Below are 19,335 nucleotides of genomic sequence, written 5' to 3'. Positions count from 1 at the left end.
TGAACTTCTGTGAACTTCCCACCCTCCCTTCCATGGTTTCAATATTTACCCTTAAAGGGTAAAGGTAAAGGGACCCCTGACCGTTAGGTCCAGTCATGGACGACTCTGGGGTTGTGGCGCTCATCTCGCTTTATAGGCCGAGGGAGCCGGCGTACAGCTTCCGGGACATGTGGCCAGCATGACCAAGCCGCATCTGGCGAACCAGAGCAGCGCACGGAAACGCCGTTTACCTTCCCGCCGGAGCGATACCTTTCGACCTGCTATGTTGGCAGGAGCAGGGACTGAGCAACGGGAGCTCACCCTGCCGCGGGGATTCAAACTGCCAACCTTCTGATCAACAAGCCCTAGGCTCTGTAGTTTAACCCACATCGCCACCCTTAGATGCTGCATGTTTCACATAAACTATTCAATACATCCATTTTAACCTATTTATCTTAACAATTAATGCTGATGCTCATATTTCAAATCCTGCTTGTGTTTTCATCTTGCTATAATAGTTATTTAAATACAGTACTAATAAAAAGGTATCCAGTCCTGGAATCTTTTACTCTTTAAGGTATGCATGTATTTTGCTACCTGTTTAGGCTGTAACACTGCTGTCTAAAGCAGCATTTTTATAGTTTTTCTGCTACTCCTGTTTTATATAATAAACCAAGCTTTCTTCATTTCTTTGTGAGCTTCTTGTGGGCATAAGGTTAAGGGTTAATACACATCCATAACAAGGACATGGCATAACTCCAGCAAAAGACCCTAAGCTTCTGGGCAGTGTGTATATGAACGTACATGAGTGCTGGCTGCGCACATACTTTCTAAGGTTTCAATCCTATACATTCTTTCCTGGGAATAAGCACTTGGTTTCAAATAAGGATGGAGGGCAAATTTGGTAGATATGCATTTGGGAGAAGCAAACTGAGCAATTCAATCGCTCCAGACTTATAAGTGGATTGGAACACAGCTATCAATCAGATCAGTACTTCTACAAATTTTGCAATGCAAAATAATTAGTTCGGCATTCAAAAAATGCATCCGAAAATGAGTATTTTATCAGAAATACATATTTTGGGGAGAAGTGCAATGACAAAGCCCACAAAATGCATTACTTCATGGAAAGAATGCATACAAAGTGTGCACTTTAAGGAAACTGTGTACAATTTAAATGCATGTTTTTCATGCATGCTTTTTAAAAGCTGCAAAAAAAGGACAGAGCTATGCTTGTGTGCATGTAGAACTGACACTGAACAGAAATAGGCTGATATACTGGTATCTTTCCAAATTTATGGGTAGACATGCATAGGATTGCAGTGCAGGATACTGCTGAATCTCTACCACATATACCTGTTTTATTAAATTTGTGACTTGTACTAAAAAAACAGAGAGACAACTTATGTACGAATTATGTGCTCAGCTGGTAAAGGTAAAGGACCCCTCCCAGTTAAGTCCAGTCGCGGATGACTCTGGGGTTGCGCGCTCATCTCGCTTTACTGGCCGAGGGAGCCGGCGTTTGTCCGCAGACAGCTTCTGGGTCATGTGGCCAGCATGACTAAGCCCTTCTGGCGAACCAGAGCAGCGCACAGAAACGCTGTTTACCTTAACACCGGAGCGGTACCTATTTATCTACTTGCACTTTGACGTGCTTTCAAACTGCTAGGTTGGCAGGAGCTGGGACCGAGCAACGGGAGCTCACCCCGTTGCGGGGATTCGAACCGCCAACCTTCTGATCAGCAAGCCCTAGGCTCTGTGGTTTAGACCACAGCGCCACCTGCGTCCCTGTGCTCAGCTGGAGGTTACCATTATTCATCACAAGGTGACCATGGGCTGTGTGTCCTCAGCAGTACGGCGAGAGGAATTGCAACGACTTTCAGAGGTGCAATTCTTTACTGCCAATGAAATACCACCAATGTGACCACACCTTTGGGTCACCAGTTCAGAGAGTGGCAAGTTTATTTATTTATTAATTTCTACCCCACCATTCTTCCCAAAGGAGTCCAGGGCAGCAAACAGCAGACGCAGACATGGAGCCCAGCACTTTGTTGGGGGAACCCTCACCTGTTAAACTCTTCAAAGAGCTCCCGAACCGTCAGGGCTGACACCAAGGTGATGACATATGGGAGGCAGTCCTGCTGTTTGCTCAAGGCAAGCATCTTCGCGTAACGGGGAGCCACAGGAAAGGCCGCCATTGTGGCCCCGAGGGGGCTGATGGGGCACGTCAGCTTTGCTTCTTGCAACTTTTTCAGCCTGGAAGAAAGGAACAGGAGTCAATTCCTAGACCAGGCCTCTCTTGACTTTGTGCCCTTCAAATGTTGGTTTTAGAATTTGTATTTTTGGTATGCTATTTATTTCTTTTATCATGTTGTACACTGCTTTGATGGCCTCAGGCAATGGCATGATTTATACATTAGTGAAACAAAAACAAAAACATTATTTTTCTGCCCTTTCATGGCAGCTCAAAAGAACTGTGCAAGATGGCCACCCCACTCTATCCAATGGTAGGGATGGTTCTACATAGTGAGGAGAAAAGAGAGAAAGCACAGTCCAGTCCACCAACCGGCATAGTTCAACTTGGTTTTTCAAAAAAGCAACAACAATCAGTAAACAGGTCTGTACAGTCTACCTTCCAGATTTGGAGGGTTCCTGCAAGGCTCCAAGTGCTATCAACAGCTCCTCAGCAGCAACTAGCGCTTCCAACGGCGGGGGTGTAGGAAAGGGAAAATTGACCACCTGCGAACACAAAGAGAATGACACACCCAGCATGAACAGGTGAGATGCCAAAGAACTGAGTAAGATGGGCATGGAATAACTTCAAGCTTGTGGCATCTACTCACATCATCAACACCACTAGAACCCAGAGATCCACTGACCAGATCCAGGTGCAAAACACTGCTTAAGAAATGGGGTGCCTCAGTGTGCATGCATGCCCAGTGCATAAATTTGTTTTTAGTACCAGAACTTAGCACAAGCTCCTGCGACACAAAAATGCACCCCTGGTTCTTCCCCCACCCTAACAGACTCCTACCTTAACCTCACTCTAGATTTCTTCTTCCCAGCAGCATAATTCAAAAGGGGAGGGAGGGTAGATGCTGCTATTAATCAACAACTGTCCATCCCCATCTGTTTGCAAGTCTACCTTCCAACTTCAGCAGTGCTGGAATTCACCAAAGAGTTGGGGGCAGGGGCAGGCTGCTGACCAACTTATTTTAGAGGGTGGGCCAATATTACCTGTGGGCTAATTAACAATAGCAATCTTTAGAAAGTTAGCTTGCTTTCTTCTAACAAAAAGAAAATTAAATATTATATACACACAAAATCATTAAATAGGCTTTGTCTCTGAGGCAGTTTCCAGGTTTCAGAATGATGGCCTACATAGAGTCGCAATCTAACATAAATCTGTAGAGGTCTACTTCCTCCTTGACCACTGGTGACGATGGGCTAATTTAACCCTTTGACTTGGTCCTTGCACCTGCAATTTGCATGGTGGGAAAGCTCCCATAGTGGGAACAAAGGGTTAATGCTCCCCATACCTGCAATCTTTTTTTAAAAAAAGAAACTGGGTGACTGGTGGGGAAGGGATGTAGCTCTGAGGCAGAGCATCTGCCTTGCGTTAAGGAGATCCCAAGTTCAACCCCCAATGGCATCTCCTGGCAGGGCTGGGAGAGAACCATGCCTGAAACCCTAGAGAGCTGCTGTCAGTCAGTGTTGACAGTCCTGGGATAGATGGAGCAATGGCCTGATTCAGTATAAGGCAGCTTCCTATGTTGGTGTCTCATTTAGTTTGAAGCTAGATCAGCTCCTCCCCCACCATGCAGCGCCCTCTGGTTTTGAACTACAACTCCCATCAGACCCAGGCGGCACGACCAACTTAGACAGGAATGACATAGGCCATATTGCAGAAGGAAGGCAGCCATAAATTGACTCCCACCTTTTCAATGTTTAGCGCTTTCATTTGCAGGATTAAATCTTCAACAGGTCGCCTGGTAATCTCAGGAGAAGAGAACTTCTCAAAGTCACTGAAGACAGCCGAAGAGTAAAGCCTAGAACAAAACGAGAGGGGGAAGTCGGAGGTGGGGGGTGGCAATTAGCAGCTGCCTAGAAGGCTTCAGAAATACACTAGTGCACAGCTGTTGCTCCCAACTGTCGAGACCAGCTGGAGATGTGAACCTCCTGGATTGCTGCAGGAGTGATATGACTTTCTTGGGGGCTTTTTTTACACAGGGACATAGGAAAGGGCCTTCTACTGAGGCAGACCAAAGGGTCCACCTAGCTCAGGACTGTCTACATGGACTGGCAGAGGCTCTCTGGGGTTTCTGGTAAAGAGTCATTTCCATCCATACCTGGAGATGCCGCTAGGCACTGGACCTGGGATCTTCTGCATTACCCACTGAAATTAAAGCCCTTTTACTTTGGGAAAGGCCCATAGCCCAGTGGCAGAACATCTGCTTTGAGTGCAAAAGGTCCCAGGTTCGATCCTTGGGATCTCTGGACAGGGCTGAGAAGGGCTCCTGTAGAGGAAACCTGCTGCTGAAGAATTTTGTATTCTGAAGAGATAGGTTAATTGGTTGTACAATTATTCCTCCATGCTTATTCTCAAGGGTTTTTGGTTTGCTTTATGCTCTTGATTTGCTGCTTGCGCTCCTGGGATGTGGGAGGATCCACTTGTAGCTGAAGCTTGAGTGCCTGTCAGCAATGGTGCAGCTGCAGGATTAACTAACAACCCTGGCCCTGTATATTTGCCTAGCTTAACAGGTGGGAGGAATTTAGATATTAGGCCAGCCACTAAGGATTTAAGGCAGGCACAGGCAGGCTCGGCCCCTCAGATGTTTTGGGACTACAACTCCCATCATCCCTGACCACTGGTCCTGTTAGCTAGGGATGATGGGAGTTGTAGTCCCAAAACATCTGGAGGGCTGAGTTTGCCTGTGCCTGATCTAAGGGGTATAAATCTCCCTGGGGGGGGGGTCTGATCTTCAATCTTGGATCTTGTTGCATGCTGTGTACTGCGCTGCTGGAGTCTCTCTCTCATCATTCCCTGATAACTGAATGGGGAAGAATTTTAACTTGCATATGCTGTATTATTCTGCTTAAAGACTGTTTCACTGCTTTTTATTCTGCATCCAAGCCTGCTACTTAATAAAAGTGCGGAACTTCTCTCCACTTGTGCTACTGCCACTGAATCCAAAAGAACTTTCCTGGCTGAAACCTTGGAAAGCCACTGCCAGTCAAATCAAATATTTATCGTTACAGTCAATGATCAGCGTTGCCACTGCCAGTCAGTGCAGACAATATTGAGCTTGAGGGCCCAGCAGTTTGACTCAGTAGAAAGCAGCTTCTTACGTTCCTATGGTCCACCTAACAGAGAAAGGAAGTCAGCTGACCTATAACAGTGGCCGGGCTCTGTGCGCCCAGCTCGGCCGGCCCGCTGGTTGGCAGATGCCTGAGACGTCCAGGTGACTCTGAAAGATGAGACTCCAGTGACTTTGTCGTAGAAGCGCTTCTTGACCTTCCCACAGTCCACCACGTACTTGATGCCTGGGATGGTCAGGGATGTTTCAGCCACGTTGGTTGCTACAACACAGAGCCTGGTCCCAGGAGGATGGGGCCTAAAAACCTGGAGCACAGAAATAAAAAGGGGGGGGGAAGATTCTAGAAAAATCACCCAGCAATATGGCAGCTGGTGCCCACAACCTATAAGTTCTGCAAGTGAGGCATGCAACAAAATGGTGCAGCATGCAGTGTTCAGGGCTCTACCCAGCCAAGCCCTCTTTCCAGAATATTCTGTATTATTCCCCTCTCTACCAGCTTCCTGCCAATTCCTTCCACTCAGCATTCTGTGCCCACTGAGCATGCTCAATCCTCACTGGGCTGGTTCTCAGGTGTTTTTTGGGCTTCTGCAAACCTGCCCAAACCACTCACTTGTGTATGGATTTATGGATGTTTTATAAAGGATTTACTGGGAGAATGAGCTCATGGGTACATTTTCTGAGGAGCCCAGTATTGCCAGGGAAATGAATCATTACCTTGGCTTGCTTTTCTGGTGCCAGCAAGGAGTAAAGTGGAAGAACATAAAGTGGGAGGGAGGAATCTGGGTTCTCACCTGTACACAAAATTAAAAACACACACACACAATAGTATTAAGCAACAGTCTACAGGTCTGTTGGCTGTCCAACTGACTTCACCATTTGAATCAACAGCCCCACCTACACTCTACATTTAAAGCAGTATCACACCACTTGTAACAGTCACTGCTTCCTCAAAGGATCCTGGGAACTGTAGTTTGCAAAGTGCTGAGAGCTGTTAGGAGGCCCCTATTCCTCTCACAGAACTACAATTCCCAGAATGGATTAACTGTCAGTTCCTCTTCACAGGGAACCCTGGCAAAACTTTGCTATGATTCATACCATCTTTGCAAAAAGGTTATGATTTATTTGGAGTGAGAGAGAAAACACAACAAACAGAACAGAGATCAGGATGAATTAGGGCACATCAGCAGAGCATGAGACTCTTAATTGAGCCCCACATTGTGAAAAAAAAAAATATTCCTGCACTGCAGGGGGTTGGAACTAGACAACCCTCACAGTCCCTTCCAACTCTCATTCTATGATTCTAAGCGCCATGACAGCTGAATGATAAAGTCTGGTCCCAACATGTATAAACACAAGCCAGTGTCAGGGGTTGATATATTTGGGCATCTTGCCAGCGAGGGACATCTCTGGCAAGGGAACCCCCTAAGCCTGCACCTGTTCCTCATCACTGCAACCCCCTAGCTTGCTCACCAGCCTCTTCCTCTGACCTGAGCAACTGTGTTGGGGAGGAGGAGGAGCAGAAAATGCCAATGCCCACTTGCTCACTGACTTCCTCCCCAGCAAGCTAGTGGCAGGGTGGGGAAATCCACGAGGAAGAAGTGCAGCGGCAGCAGATGATGACAGGAGCAATGAAGGCTCACTGAGGAAGTCTTGCCCTGCAGAAACTAAAGCCAACACTGCCTTAACATATTTTCCAAGAGGCAAACCTTCTTCCAAACCATCGTCTCCATATTCTAGGTCAAGATCTGAGCAAGCAGTGTCAGCATCCTCTTCAGCTCCTGCATCTCTGTCTTCATCTCCTTCGTCTACTGGCATAACGGAATAGTTATCCAGATCTATTTTGGGCAGCACCTGAAAGGATCGGGAGAAATGCACAAAGGGATCATGGCTTTCTAAGGCTTAAATTCAGAGCACATACAGGCACAGAGAGGCAGTGGTTTCTGAAACACTATTGCAAAACAGCCATGTTTCTGGTCACCTGTGTTTGGCATGAGCCCCATGGAGGTGCCATGGAGGGGATGGTCAGATCCTGAGGAGGAATGTGAGGAGCTTGGAGAGTTGGAGCTGGAAGACCCTCGGAGGGTCCAAGTGGGATGGGGGAGGTGGACTTGCATCAGGGACTGGCTGGATGAAGAGGAGTGGTGGGAGGCACCAGCCGGGGAACCCGAGGGAAGCCTCAGAGGAGGAAGGTTCAGAGCCAGGGTTGTGATGGGATGTAAAATTTCCGGAAATTTTGAAGCTCGGGGGGGAAAAAACAACCGGTTTTTTTCTGGTGAAAAAACGGAGATTTTTGGGGAAATTGAAAAAAAAATGCTACATTAGCATTTCTTTTTTCTTTTTAATGGGCATAAAATTATCACAACTAGCATATTAAAAATATAGTGTATCCAAACAATTATTACAAACAGAATTTGCTGCACACCCACACACCCCAGGTGTGGGGCAGGGAAAGAGATGGCTGCAAAGGAGCCTTGACCTGCTCCTCGGTGCCTTTTAAATTTGGTGCCAAATGCAAGCCCCGCTGGGGTTGGTTCCACTTGGGAGCCCTCAATCAAAGCATACCACATTCTTTTTCCGTTTGGATTTCTTAAAGCTTCGTATTTCTTCAACTGAATCCTCCTTGTCTTCATCGCCGCCTGGGAACAAGAAAGGAAGCAGCATCTACATCAATATTTTTACTTATGAAAAATGCATACACCTTTTGGATTGTAGTAAAACGGTAACTAAAATTGACAGTAAAAATGATTAAAACACCTTTAGGTTTTAAACAAAAATGTTTCAAGCTGGTGCTGAAAAAAGTACAGTGACAGCACCTGCCAAAGTATTAGGTTCTGCCAAACTGAAAGATCCATTGCTCACAACTGTGGGACGAGTTTTGTGTGGCAACTGTTAACAGCAATAGCCCAAAGGAGGAGGTCCCTCAATAACACAAGCAAAATAACTAAGTCACAGACCAAATACTGTACAAAATTACCGTATTTTTCGCTCCATAGGACGCACCGGACCATAGGGCGCACCTCATTTTTAGAGGAGGAAACAAGAAAAAAATTTTTTTTCTGGTTTTCCTCCTCTAAAAGCCCTGGTTTTGTTGTTGTTGTTTTTTTGAGGATCAGCTAAAAGTTTTGCAGCTGTTTTTGCAAAGGCAAAAGGCCTTTTTTAAAGGATCAGCTAAAGCTTTTGCAGCTTTTTTGCAAAGGGGAAAGCCCTGTGGGGTTTTTTTGGGGTTTTTTTAGGATCAGCTAAAGGTTTTGCAGCTTTTTTTGCAAAGGGAAAAGCCCTGGTTTTTTTTTTGAGGATCAGCTAAAAGTTTTGCAGCTGTTTTTGCAAAGGCAAAAGGCCTTTTTTAAAGGATCAGCTAAAGCTTTTGCAGCTTTTTTGCAAAGGGGAAAGCCCTGTGGGGTTTTTTTGGGGTTTTTTTAGGATCAGCTAAAGGTTTTGCAGCTTTTTTTGCAAAGGGAAAAGCCCTGGTTTTTTTTTTTAGGATCAGCTAAAAGTTTTGCAGCTGTTTTTGCAAAGGCAAAAGGCCTTTTTTTAGGATCAGCTAAAGGTTTTGCAGCTTTTTTGCAAAAGGGAAAGCCCTGTTTTGTTTTGGGTTTTTTTTTGACGATCAGCTAAAGGTTTTGCAGCTTTTTTTGCAAAGGGGGAAAAAGCAAAGCTCCTTTTGCAAAGGGGGAAAAGCAAAGAGGAAAAGCCCCATTTTTATGGGGTTTAACTCACATTTCTGAAAAAATCTTAAGGAAAGGGAGCCATTTCTACTGTTTGCAGACAGATAATCTAATCAGCCAGTCACATGTCCTGGGGAAACAAACAACCTCCCTCTGCAGCACATTTAACAAAGGAGGGCGGGGCTGAAAGGGAGCCGGGACTCTTATCTCTCTCCCGATCTCTTGCTGATCAGCTGCTGAGCGGGTCCTTTCAACACTCCCTTTTCTCTTTGTAAAATAAAAAGCACAATCTGCTTTTGGCCCCATGGCAATTCAGCTCCAGGGACCACCATTCGCTCCATAAGACGCACAGGTATTTCCCCATACTTTTTAGGAGGAAAAAAGTGCGTCTTATGGAGCGAAAAATACGGTACATCTCCCCCAGTGATATTGTGAGGCTGCCTTCCACCACAGAAATTTCTTAAATTTCTTAAATTCATCACAGAAGTACTTAAAAATATATATATTCCAGAATTTTCAGAAGAAAATTCATTGCTTCATTGGATGTCCGCAAGTTCTAGAGTTAAGGGATAGGGAGAAAAACATACTCTTTATCCACTTTTCCATGCTATGCTGAATTTTATCTCACTCATCTTTCCTCCAAGCTAAAAAGTACCAAACCCTTCAGCTTTTCTTCATAGGGGAGTTGCTCCACCCCTTGATCATTTGGGATGCCTTTTTCTGAAGCTTTTCCAGCTCTACAATACCCTCTTTGAGTTGAGCTGGCCAGAACAGTACACAGACTCAAAATTTGGTCACACCATAGATCTCTGTACCAGCATTTTGAAATTGGCAGTTTTATTTTCAATAGAGCAATGTAAAGGGGAAGTGCAACCAGTTCCAAACAAGTGTGCTGTGTGAAACTGGAACAAATGCCTAGATCTGTGCTTCGCTGCCCTTGGTGATGAACCATGGAGCATTGCAGTGTGAAAAGTTCCCTAGCCGAAGGTGTCCTCCCAGACTTTCAGGGTGGCTTCACCCACCTCCGCAACCCACTGGTTCTCCCTGACCTGGAGGATATGGAAGCTTCCAGGCCAGGTTTTGGCGCTGCCAGGTTAACAGCCAGTCTTGGTCTGGCCTGCCAGGGTGCTATACTCAATTCTTGCTCAAATGCAGGCTTCACACCCAGGGCGCAAAATCATTCAACTCTGGGATTGCTGTTTTCCCTGCCACCGGACAAGGAAAAGCAGTGGCTGACAGAGAAGTAACTTCTCACGTAAATTCTGTCCCCCAAGGACTTGAGGCAGGCCATGTGCAAAGGCTTGGAGAGTGCTTTTAACCAATATGCTTTTAGGAAGAGTTGCAAGACTGCATTTATTGAGTTGGTACCATGCCAATTATTTGGCGTTTTAATACAGGACTACCAATGCATTTCTCTGAGAGCATCAGAGTTACCTTGGGGTGCATTTTTGCGGAAAGGGAACGATTTCCTCAGCCTCCTACACAGTGAATGTACTTCAGCCTGGCCAGTGAGGAACACCAGGATGCCCCCTGCAAGAAGAGAAAATATCTTAAAATTGTGGGAGCGGGAAATGTTGCAAGAGGCACCAATGTCTATGCTTTCAAATAAAACATTATTCAATGTCTTCTTCATAAAAATTGTCACAAATGATTTTTTTTTAGTCACAGAATTTTGTCAAATCAAGGCAACATCTGTACTATACATTTAAAGCAGTGTCATCCCACTGTAAACAGTCATGGCTTTCCCCATAGCATTCATCCCCATAGTTTCTTATGGGTGCTGTGGGTTGTTAGGAGACCCTCTATACCCTTCACAGAGTGGTTTAATTGTCAATCCCTCTCCCCAGGGGATTTTCTCCAGTTCAGTCAAGTCTCTAATTTGGTTGGGGCAACTAAAATATTGCAATTCAGAAAGAATTTCAATGTACTGAAACCATAAAGCGTTCTTTCCTTCACCCCCCTCTTAACCTTTAAGTATGTAAGCATACGCCTCCGGCTCACTATTTATCTAAATTAAAAAGCCCCAAATGTGGTAAAGTTCCCTTTTGGGAGAGTTGCCTTCAGCCCCTTGATCATTCTGCCCTTTTCTCAACCTGCTCCAGGACCAGAAGTCTGTGCCAGTCAGCTTACCCGGTGGCAACACTCGGTGAATTTTACAGACTTTCCGGAAACATTCTCCATTATAATCATCCAGTGGGGTCCTTTTGTTAAAATGAACTGCCACAGGAAATTGCCTTGCATCCACCTACAGAGAAAACAACACAGGTAAAGAAAGAGCAGTTGCCCAGAACGACAAAGCAGGTCTGTTTAGACCTGGGGAACCTCTGGCTCACAGGTCACGTTTGGCCTGCTAGGGGCTCCAATTTGGCCTGTGAGGCCATTTCCCCCAAACCACACCCACACACCCACCTGCTGGCACCACTGGTGATGCCAGCTAACGGCCAAGAAGATGGGGTTTAATCCTGCATTGGCTCTATGCCTTGTTCCCAGCAGGGAACAGGATCTTGAAGCCAAGGCAGCAGGATTTAATCTCTGCTCTTAAATTGATGAGCAGAGATTAAAGCCTTCTCGAAACAGGAATATGGTGGGAGCTCTTTTAAAATGGTTCTCAAAAGTGTTTTTCTTTAAGCTTGTGCATCCCACCCTGCTGTTTGCCCACTCTCAGGAGAAGCGCAGGAGCTGCACTTCTGAGAAAGCTGCAATCTCCACTCCTTAGCTGGAGACCGCCGTGCCTGAGGGAATTATTATTATTATTACTACTAAAAAGATTATACTGCCCTATACCCGCAGGTATAGAAGGAACCTCCCAGACTGCCAGGGCCCACAGGGCCAGACACTGACACCTTCCTTGAAGAACCAGGTCCCTCCTATCACACATCACCAGCCCTGATACACACCAGGAGGGAGGCTACGGGAGGAGGAGGAGGAGTGCCCATGTTCAGGCCTTTTAGGGCTCAGCAGTTCTCTCAAGGGGGTGGAGTCTGGAGGATGCAGTCCAGAGACAGGAGGCATCAAAGGCCTCTTTCTGCTCCCAACCTTTGCCGGAGCAAGCGGCAGTCCAGCATCCTTGGACCAGCCCTGCTCCCCTCTCCAGGCTTGCCACTTTCCCTGGGGGCTCTGGTGTTGGAACAAAACGTGACACCAAATCTCTCCAGCAAAGTCCAACCACTATCACCAGTTGAATGTCACACTGTTACCTGTATAACAGGAGGAGGACTGGCAAACAGTTTCTTGTTGGTGGTGAAATCTTCCACACGCAGTGTGGCAGACATGATGATCAGCTTCAGTGGATGCCCTTTCTGTGAATGTGTAAGAACAAAAACGCAGGCAAGAAGGCAGGAGTTTTGCTTGGTGGAGATAAGATGTAGCCAAATCTGGAGGAACTTCTTGTAAGATCTCTGAAGACTGTTCAGAAACTGCCCGCAGTATTCTAGCAGCTGAATGTCAAATTAACTAGGCCTATGAACTATGAACACATTAACGCTCAAAAACTATTTTTGAGATTTCCCCTCCAAAAGCTCAACAACTTTGGCAACCCTACCTTATCTGTTCCTAGACCAAATTCAAACTCTTACTTTCAGCATCAATGTGCCTCTTTTCAGGCAAAGTTTGCACAGGAGTATTAAATAGTAAGTATCAAATGGAAACTGTGAAATATTAACTGCTGATATTACTAGTGCCATTTAACAGAGAAAAAAGGCTTCAAAGATTTTTCTTCCTCAGGGGAAGATTATCACTGAGGAGTCCTGTGGTGTGGGTAGGGAAGAGCCAACTGGAAGCCAGAGAGCAGGCAGTTGTTCTGCCTTTCCTCCCCACAGAGTAAGGTGGTCCCTATGTATCTCCATGGTGGTGGCTGGGCCCACTCCCTCCTGTGGGAGACAAAGGAGAAGTTCATTCCTCCCATCTTTCCATTCTCTCTGTGTCTCTCGAACCCCCCTTCTCTTCTCTCCTGCTGACCGATCACTCCAGGGGCAGCTTTTGGACTGAACAAAATAATTTTTTAAACAGATAAAATCTAACCAATTCCTCATTAAAAGAGCCCTGTTGGACCAGGCCAAAGGCTCATCTGGTCCAGCATGCTGGTCTTACAGTAGCCAACCAAATAACCACGGGAAGTGTGTAAGATGGCTCTGACAGCAACAGCACTCTACACATTTGTGGTCCTCAGCAATTGGTAATCAGGGGCATATTGCTTTCAACAGTGGAGACAGAACACAGCCATCATTGCTAACAGCCACGGATAAGCCATATCCCCCATGAATTTTAAAGTCATCCAAGGTGCCTCTTGTGGAAGTGAATTCAATAGTTTAAGGAGCACTGCAGTCCTAGTATTTTCAGTACGCGAATGTAAGATCAAGCACATATGACTATTTGTAAAAACCCAAATAATCAAATGTTTGAATGCTACTGATACGTAACCACCCCTTCCCTCCTTACCTTGGCTCTAAGTGGCACAATGCGTGATAAAAGACCAATCAGGATGTCCGTATAGACGCTTCTTTCATGGGCTTCATCGAGAATAATGACCCGGTACTTGGACAACAAGAAATCCTGGGAAGACCAAAAGGGTGGGTGGGTGGGTGTATGAGGAATACTACAACCACACATCAAAATTCAACCAGACTTATCAACTGATCAGCTGGGCTGATGGGAGTGGTAATCAAAAACATCTAGAAGCCTGAAGATGCCCCGGAGCCACTTCTTCATACTGAACATGGTTCTGAGGACCTCACAAGGAAGTGCAAAACCCTTCTCTCATTCCTGAATCTGAATTCTGGTTGTTGTTGTTTTGCGGGGGGGGGGGGGGAACTGTTGCCTTGTGACTCAGTCACTGACAACCCATCCAGTTCAGCGCCATCCTGAGCTGTCTCTTGGTCACCCTAAACCAGGGGTCTGCAACCCGCGGCTCCGGAGCCGCATGCGGCTCTTTTACATCTTTGCCGTGGCTCCGGGGCGGATACGCCCGTCCACTTCTCCAGCTGGCCAGCGGCCCGCCCTCCGGAGGCTGAGGGCGCTGCTGCTGTGCTGCTCTGCTCATGCGTCATGCCTCGTTTCTGCCAGCGCAGGTGCAGCAGCAGACAGCAGCAGTTTCCCTCCGGAGGTGTGGCTGCTACTGCTGGCGTGGAGCTGCTGCTGGCTGCTGCGTCGAGGCGACGATGAGGTAGGCAGCTGCGGGCTGGGCCAGGGGCGGCGGGCGAGGGCGAGGGGGGAAGCCCTCTTTTTAAAAATGGTTGAGGAAGTGGCGCCTGTTTCCCTGCCGCTGCCTCCTTCGCTCCTGGTTCCGCTCGCAGCCTCAGACCGCGGCTCTCGCGGGCGCGCGGCTCTCTCCGCCCCGGAGCAAGGCCAGGACGCCCCAAAAGGTTGCAGTTTTTCCTCTGTCCTGAGTGTGCGTTAGGGGAGCCTTGACAAAGCACCTGTTGGCGTGGAAGAGAGGAGTTCTAACTTGGATCTGTGTTCATGTGCAAAATCTATCGCCATTGTCATTAAGGGGGCAGGGAACTCCCCTAAAAAGGTTTGAACACTATGAACTACTACAGCCACCTGTATGCAAGTCAGCACAAACATCACAGGCTTCTCTGGTGCAATTCTGTGCTTTATTTAGCAAGAGAGGAGGTTGGAAGAGGTGAGCATAGCCTCTGGTCTGGAATATTAAGGGTAAAAGACACTAAGATTATTGTAAAAGCCAGCAGTCTTCAATTAGACATGGGACAAACATTTAACACAAGTGTGCAGTTGAGGACTCATTTTTTTTAAAAAAAACAACAACAAATCAAATATTTGTATGCTGTTGCAACCCACCTTGGATCAGGCTGTGACCTGGTGGTGGTCCCCAGGGTGGATAAAAATGAATGATTTAAAAAAAAAAAAAATTTAATGGATTTTTTTTATTTAAATCAGATTTTTTAAAAAAATTTAAATCGGATTTTTAAAAATAAAATGCAGTGTTATATTTGTTTTAAATGTCGCAATGGTTTTGTGGCTCCCAGTTTTTCTTTCTTTCTTTGGAAACGGGTCCAAGTGGCTCTTTTTGTCTTAAAGGTTGCAGACCCCTGCCCTAAACCCAATCTGGTGCCTTCCAGATCTTTTGGACTCCAACTCCCATCAGCCTAAGTAAGCGTGGCAAATGGCCAGAGTAACGAAAGTTGAAGTCAAATAGTGTCTGGAGGGCAGCAGGTTGGGAACTGGCTGCATTAATGTATGTCAACATGTTAAGAAGTGGCATTACACAGGCACAGCCGCCTCTCCAAATGCGCATTTCGTTTCTGAAAGGAAGAAACACCACCATACCTTCTGGATTTCCTTCAACAACACACCATCTGTCATGAATTTGATTTTGGTGTCATCTGTCACGTTTCCTTCGTAACGGATTTGGTATGAAATCACACTGAGGAGAGAGGATGAAAGGAACTCTGGGATCAACCCAACCCAACATCAAACAAACCAGCACTCTAGAACCATAGAATCGTAGAGTTGGCAGGGACACCAAGGGTCATCTAGTCTAATCCCCTGCAATGCAGGAATCTCAGCAAAAGCATAAATGATAGATGACCATCCAACATCTGCTTAAAAACCTCCAGCGAAGTACACAGAATCCACTTCCTTCTGATGGAGTCTGTTCCACTGCTGAACAGCTCTTACCGTCAGAAAGTTCTTCTCGATTTTTAGTCGGATTCTCCTTTCTTGCAACTTGAGTTCGACCCTCCAGAGCAGCAGAAAACAAGCTTGCTCCCTCTTCCATGTGGCTGCCCTTGAGATATTTGAAGATGGCTATCATATCTCCTCTCTGTCTTCTTCTCTAATGTTTGGAAGTATGACCTGCTGAAATATTTTAGGCCCGGAGCGAAGAGCCTCAAGCCTGAGGGTGAAATGTGACCCTCCAGGTTCCCGTCTGGCCCTTGGCTCTCCCCCCACCCCAATTACTGGTCTTGCTTCAGATGCTCCTGGAGTGTATTTGCCTGGCTGGACTGCGTCCTTGACCTCTGGTAATGCTTCTTGCTTGTCTGATGGGAGGATACAGAGGGCTGTGTGTGTAGAAACTAGCCGACTGTGCAAAGGCTAAATCTGCATTCACTGCTATGCCCACTTTTGCCTCTACCTCCATCCACCTCTGACGTGTGGCCCCCAGAAGGCAATGCAGTCCTGAAGCTGAAAAAGGTCCTACACCTGATTTAGACCCATGACATTTGCATTCTCAACATCAAAAAGAATTGCTACGCCACTGGGACCTTGCTACAATCCCCTTCTAACTCACTCCTCCTTATAGCTAAAGCTGCCTGCCACATGGAAACAACATCCCTCCCCACAACATAGCCCACTGTGTAGCCAAGCATTTTGAGTTGGACCACAGGCCTTCAGCCAGTGGGTTGGGACCCACAGGTGGCTCACAAGGCCATCCCAGGTGGGTCGCAGCAAAGCTGTTGCTGCTTCATCAGACCCCAGCTAAGGCTGACCAAACCAAAGGAGCACTGCCTGGGCTGGAACTCATTCTTCTGGCGAGACATTCGTTTTATCAATTTCCCTTGGCGCTGCAAAGTGGTAGGAGAAAGGCAGGAGCATTTTCCAGTACGAAATGTATTTCTGGCCTGTTGTGTGTCCCACCTTCATGGGACTAGAATGGAAGTATGTCAGGCACTAGAATACACAAGTGTCTACAGAGGTGGGAAGCTCAACTGCAAAGCGGTTGCCATTATGAGTCTGTTTTAAAAAACTCACTGGGTTTCAATAGCTCCTCAGCCTTTTGGCTAAGAACAAGTATACAAATCACCTGTTTTCATTTACTAGCAATGCTAAGGAAACACTATGTACCGTATTTTTCCGTCTATAAGACGCGCTCATGCATAAGACGGCCCCTATTTTGGGGGGGACTCTGATTTAAGAAAATGGGGGAAGATGTATCCGTGTAAAAGACACCCCAAAATTTTTGACATTCTTTTTTTAGGAAAAAACCTAGTCTTATACACAGAAAAAATATGGTATATTGTTCTGTGGATTGCCATTTTACAGCTAATAATGTGCCGTATCAGCGCTATTATGTATAAATCAGAGTATGTGAACATGGGTCCCATGTGGCAGGAAAGGAGTTACGAGGTGGGTCAGCTGATGATCACTGAGCCAGAGTAAGAGCTCCGGCCAGGAAGGAAAACACCTATTATGCATGCTCAGACCCTGACTCCTGAATGGCTGGGGTCTGTCCTAAGAAAAACCATCTCAGTAAAAACACCCGTTGGGGCCAAAACTCTCACATAGGACAACATCTCTGTACTCTGGTAGGCATACTGACACTTGCCCCATGTTGTTCACAATGTTCCAACTCTGGAACTCTGGAGAAGGGGGAACAAGCAAGGTGATGGATGTCAGGATATGGGGTGACTTTATCACTTGGTCAAGGAGCAGGGGAATAATCAGAACTGGGATGCAGTGAATGAGCAGCTCCACCTTGTGATAGCTCATTTTCCTGAGTTCTGAACACGTCCCAAGAGTGGGCTGGCCAACATTTGTTCCCGGTTTCTCAAAATCTTTTCTGATGCCACCTGAAGCAGAGGCTTCCCCCAACCATCACTTGGCTGGGGCCAAGGAGAGTTGGTAGGCCAAAACACATGGAGAGAAGGCTGAACTAAAGCACACTTTCTGGAGTCTGTGCAAACACGCTTACCCATGTGATAAGTTCATCTCCTTTGCAACACGCTGGGACATAGAAATTGCAGCCACACGCCGTGGTTCTGTGATTCCGATGATGCCGCCAGGGCTACAAGAGCAGCAAGGAAAGAAAAAAGGAATTGGGGGGGGGGGGGAGAGAGAAGACGATCATGTTGCACCACAACCCCTGTTCCTCCAGTTCTACACAGAACTGAGAAGAAGCCAAGGGAAGAACTGTATTTTATCTTACTAATAGCCTGAACCCAAAGCATAGTGTAGTGGTTAGTGTCAGGCTAGGACCTGGGAGACCAGGGTTCAAATCCCCACTCGGCCATGAAGTTCACAGGGTGATCTTCAGCCAGTCAATGTCTCTTAGCCTAACCTACCTCACAAGGTTGTTGCAAGGACAAAACAGGGAGGGGGAGAGGCATGTAATTGCAACCTTGAGATTCTTGGAGGAAGGCTGGGATAGAAATAAAACAGCAGCAACTGCTGGCTGGCTAGTAAAAATTAATGTTTGAGATTTAGCCTCACGGCTGTCACGCACTAACTCTCACTGAACCCACAAAAAGTTGGTAGGTCACAATGCTAAAAGTAGAGGCTGCTACTGATGAGTTCCACTCTCCAATACCAGCCTTGCCCAGCCTGATGCTGCTGGACTACAACTCACATCAGCTCTAGCCAGTGCGGCCAATGGTCAGGGATGATGGGTGTTGTCATCCACCATCATCTGGTGGGCACTAGGTTGGGCCAGGCTGGTCTAGGCATAGCGATGCTCTGCTTTCTTGACCTGGACCATGCCCCTCTGCCACCTTTTGCCTGCACAATTCCTTTCTGCTCATAGCCCGTCTTCTTCTTTTCTCTTTGGCTTCTCCCATGCTTTCTAATTCCATGACCCCACCCGATATTATTTCCTCTTCTCCCTGCTTTCCAGGCTTATTTTGCCCCAGGTCATTTATAAAAGCAACTGAAATCTTCGTAGTGCCATACATATATTTAAAGGTAAGACGGTCCCTGTCCACAGACTCAACATCCAAGAGGCACAATACAAAAGAGAATGGGAATGGGGAGAGAAGACAAGAGCCAGTGTTGCGGCATCTGCTCCTTCACTGGCTGGGCCACTCGCCCTTGCCATGATGGTGTTCCTGGGAGCGGAGGGATGCAGCAACCTTGCTGAGACCAGAGTGCACCTCCCTTAATCCCTGCAGTCCCAGGGCAACAGGTTAAACCAGCCTGCTTCCTGAGCAAAGAAAACATAAGAAAGGGGCCTTATGTTTAAGAAAGGTCCATTTGAATTCAGTAATGTCTACACCGACTGGCAGCAGCTCTCCAGGATTTCAGGCTGGGTTCTAAGACCTACCAGGAGGTGCCAGGGATTGAACCTGTGACCTTCTGCATGCAGAAGCAGTCATTTCTGGAATCTCCTAGCATTCCTGTTTCCCTTCCAGTAAAGCATATAAACCTTCAGAGCCCCCTCTTTGCTTAATCCCTTCACTTGCTCATCTTCTTCACAAGTTTCCTTCAGCCTCACTCTCTGCACGCCCTTCTCTCACTTTCCTCTTTCCCATGGCACTGCCTACTTGTCACCCTTGCTCTGGCCTCATCACTGCTCAGATGTCCTGCATCCTGGGACCTCCTTCCAGTTTGCAGTCTTCCTGTGTGCAAGATTATAATCCCATCGTAACAGACAACTTTCTTTTCCAGCACAGAAACTGGGCTACAAACGGGTTTACTAG

The 19,335-nt window shown here is 46.7% G+C and overlaps 1 protein-coding gene across 1 annotated transcript in view; it reads right to left on the bottom strand.

Moving 5' to 3' along the window:
• Positions 1-19,335, bottom strand: part of DHX37 (DEAH-box helicase 37) — a 38,442-nt gene that overhangs the window by 12,242 nt on the left and 6,865 nt on the right. Inside the window, exons 6-18 of the mRNA XM_033174529.1 lie at positions 17,616-17,708; positions 15,251-15,347; positions 13,400-13,513; positions 12,160-12,261; positions 11,093-11,207; positions 10,397-10,492; positions 7,860-7,933; positions 7,004-7,148; positions 6,012-6,088; positions 5,370-5,602; positions 3,917-4,028; positions 2,612-2,718; positions 2,047-2,235 (exon numbers count right to left, since the gene is read on the bottom strand). Of these exons, the coding sequence (XP_033030420.1) occupies positions 2,047-2,235; positions 2,612-2,718; positions 3,917-4,028; positions 5,370-5,602; positions 6,012-6,088; positions 7,004-7,148; positions 7,860-7,933; positions 10,397-10,492; positions 11,093-11,207; positions 12,160-12,261; positions 13,400-13,513; positions 15,251-15,347; positions 17,616-17,708 (1,554 nt within the window). The remainder of the gene's footprint in view (positions 1-2,046; positions 2,236-2,611; positions 2,719-3,916; positions 4,029-5,369; positions 5,603-6,011; positions 6,089-7,003; positions 7,149-7,859; positions 7,934-10,396; positions 10,493-11,092; positions 11,208-12,159; positions 12,262-13,399; positions 13,514-15,250; positions 15,348-17,615; positions 17,709-19,335) is intronic.

The sequence above is a fragment of the Lacerta agilis genome, chromosome 17 (assembly GCF_009819535.1).
Source record: "Lacerta agilis isolate rLacAgi1 chromosome 17, rLacAgi1.pri, whole genome shotgun sequence".
NCBI classification, from domain to species: domain Eukaryota; kingdom Metazoa; phylum Chordata; class Lepidosauria; order Squamata; family Lacertidae; genus Lacerta; species Lacerta agilis.
This window is presented reverse-complemented; position numbering and strand designations above follow the sequence as displayed.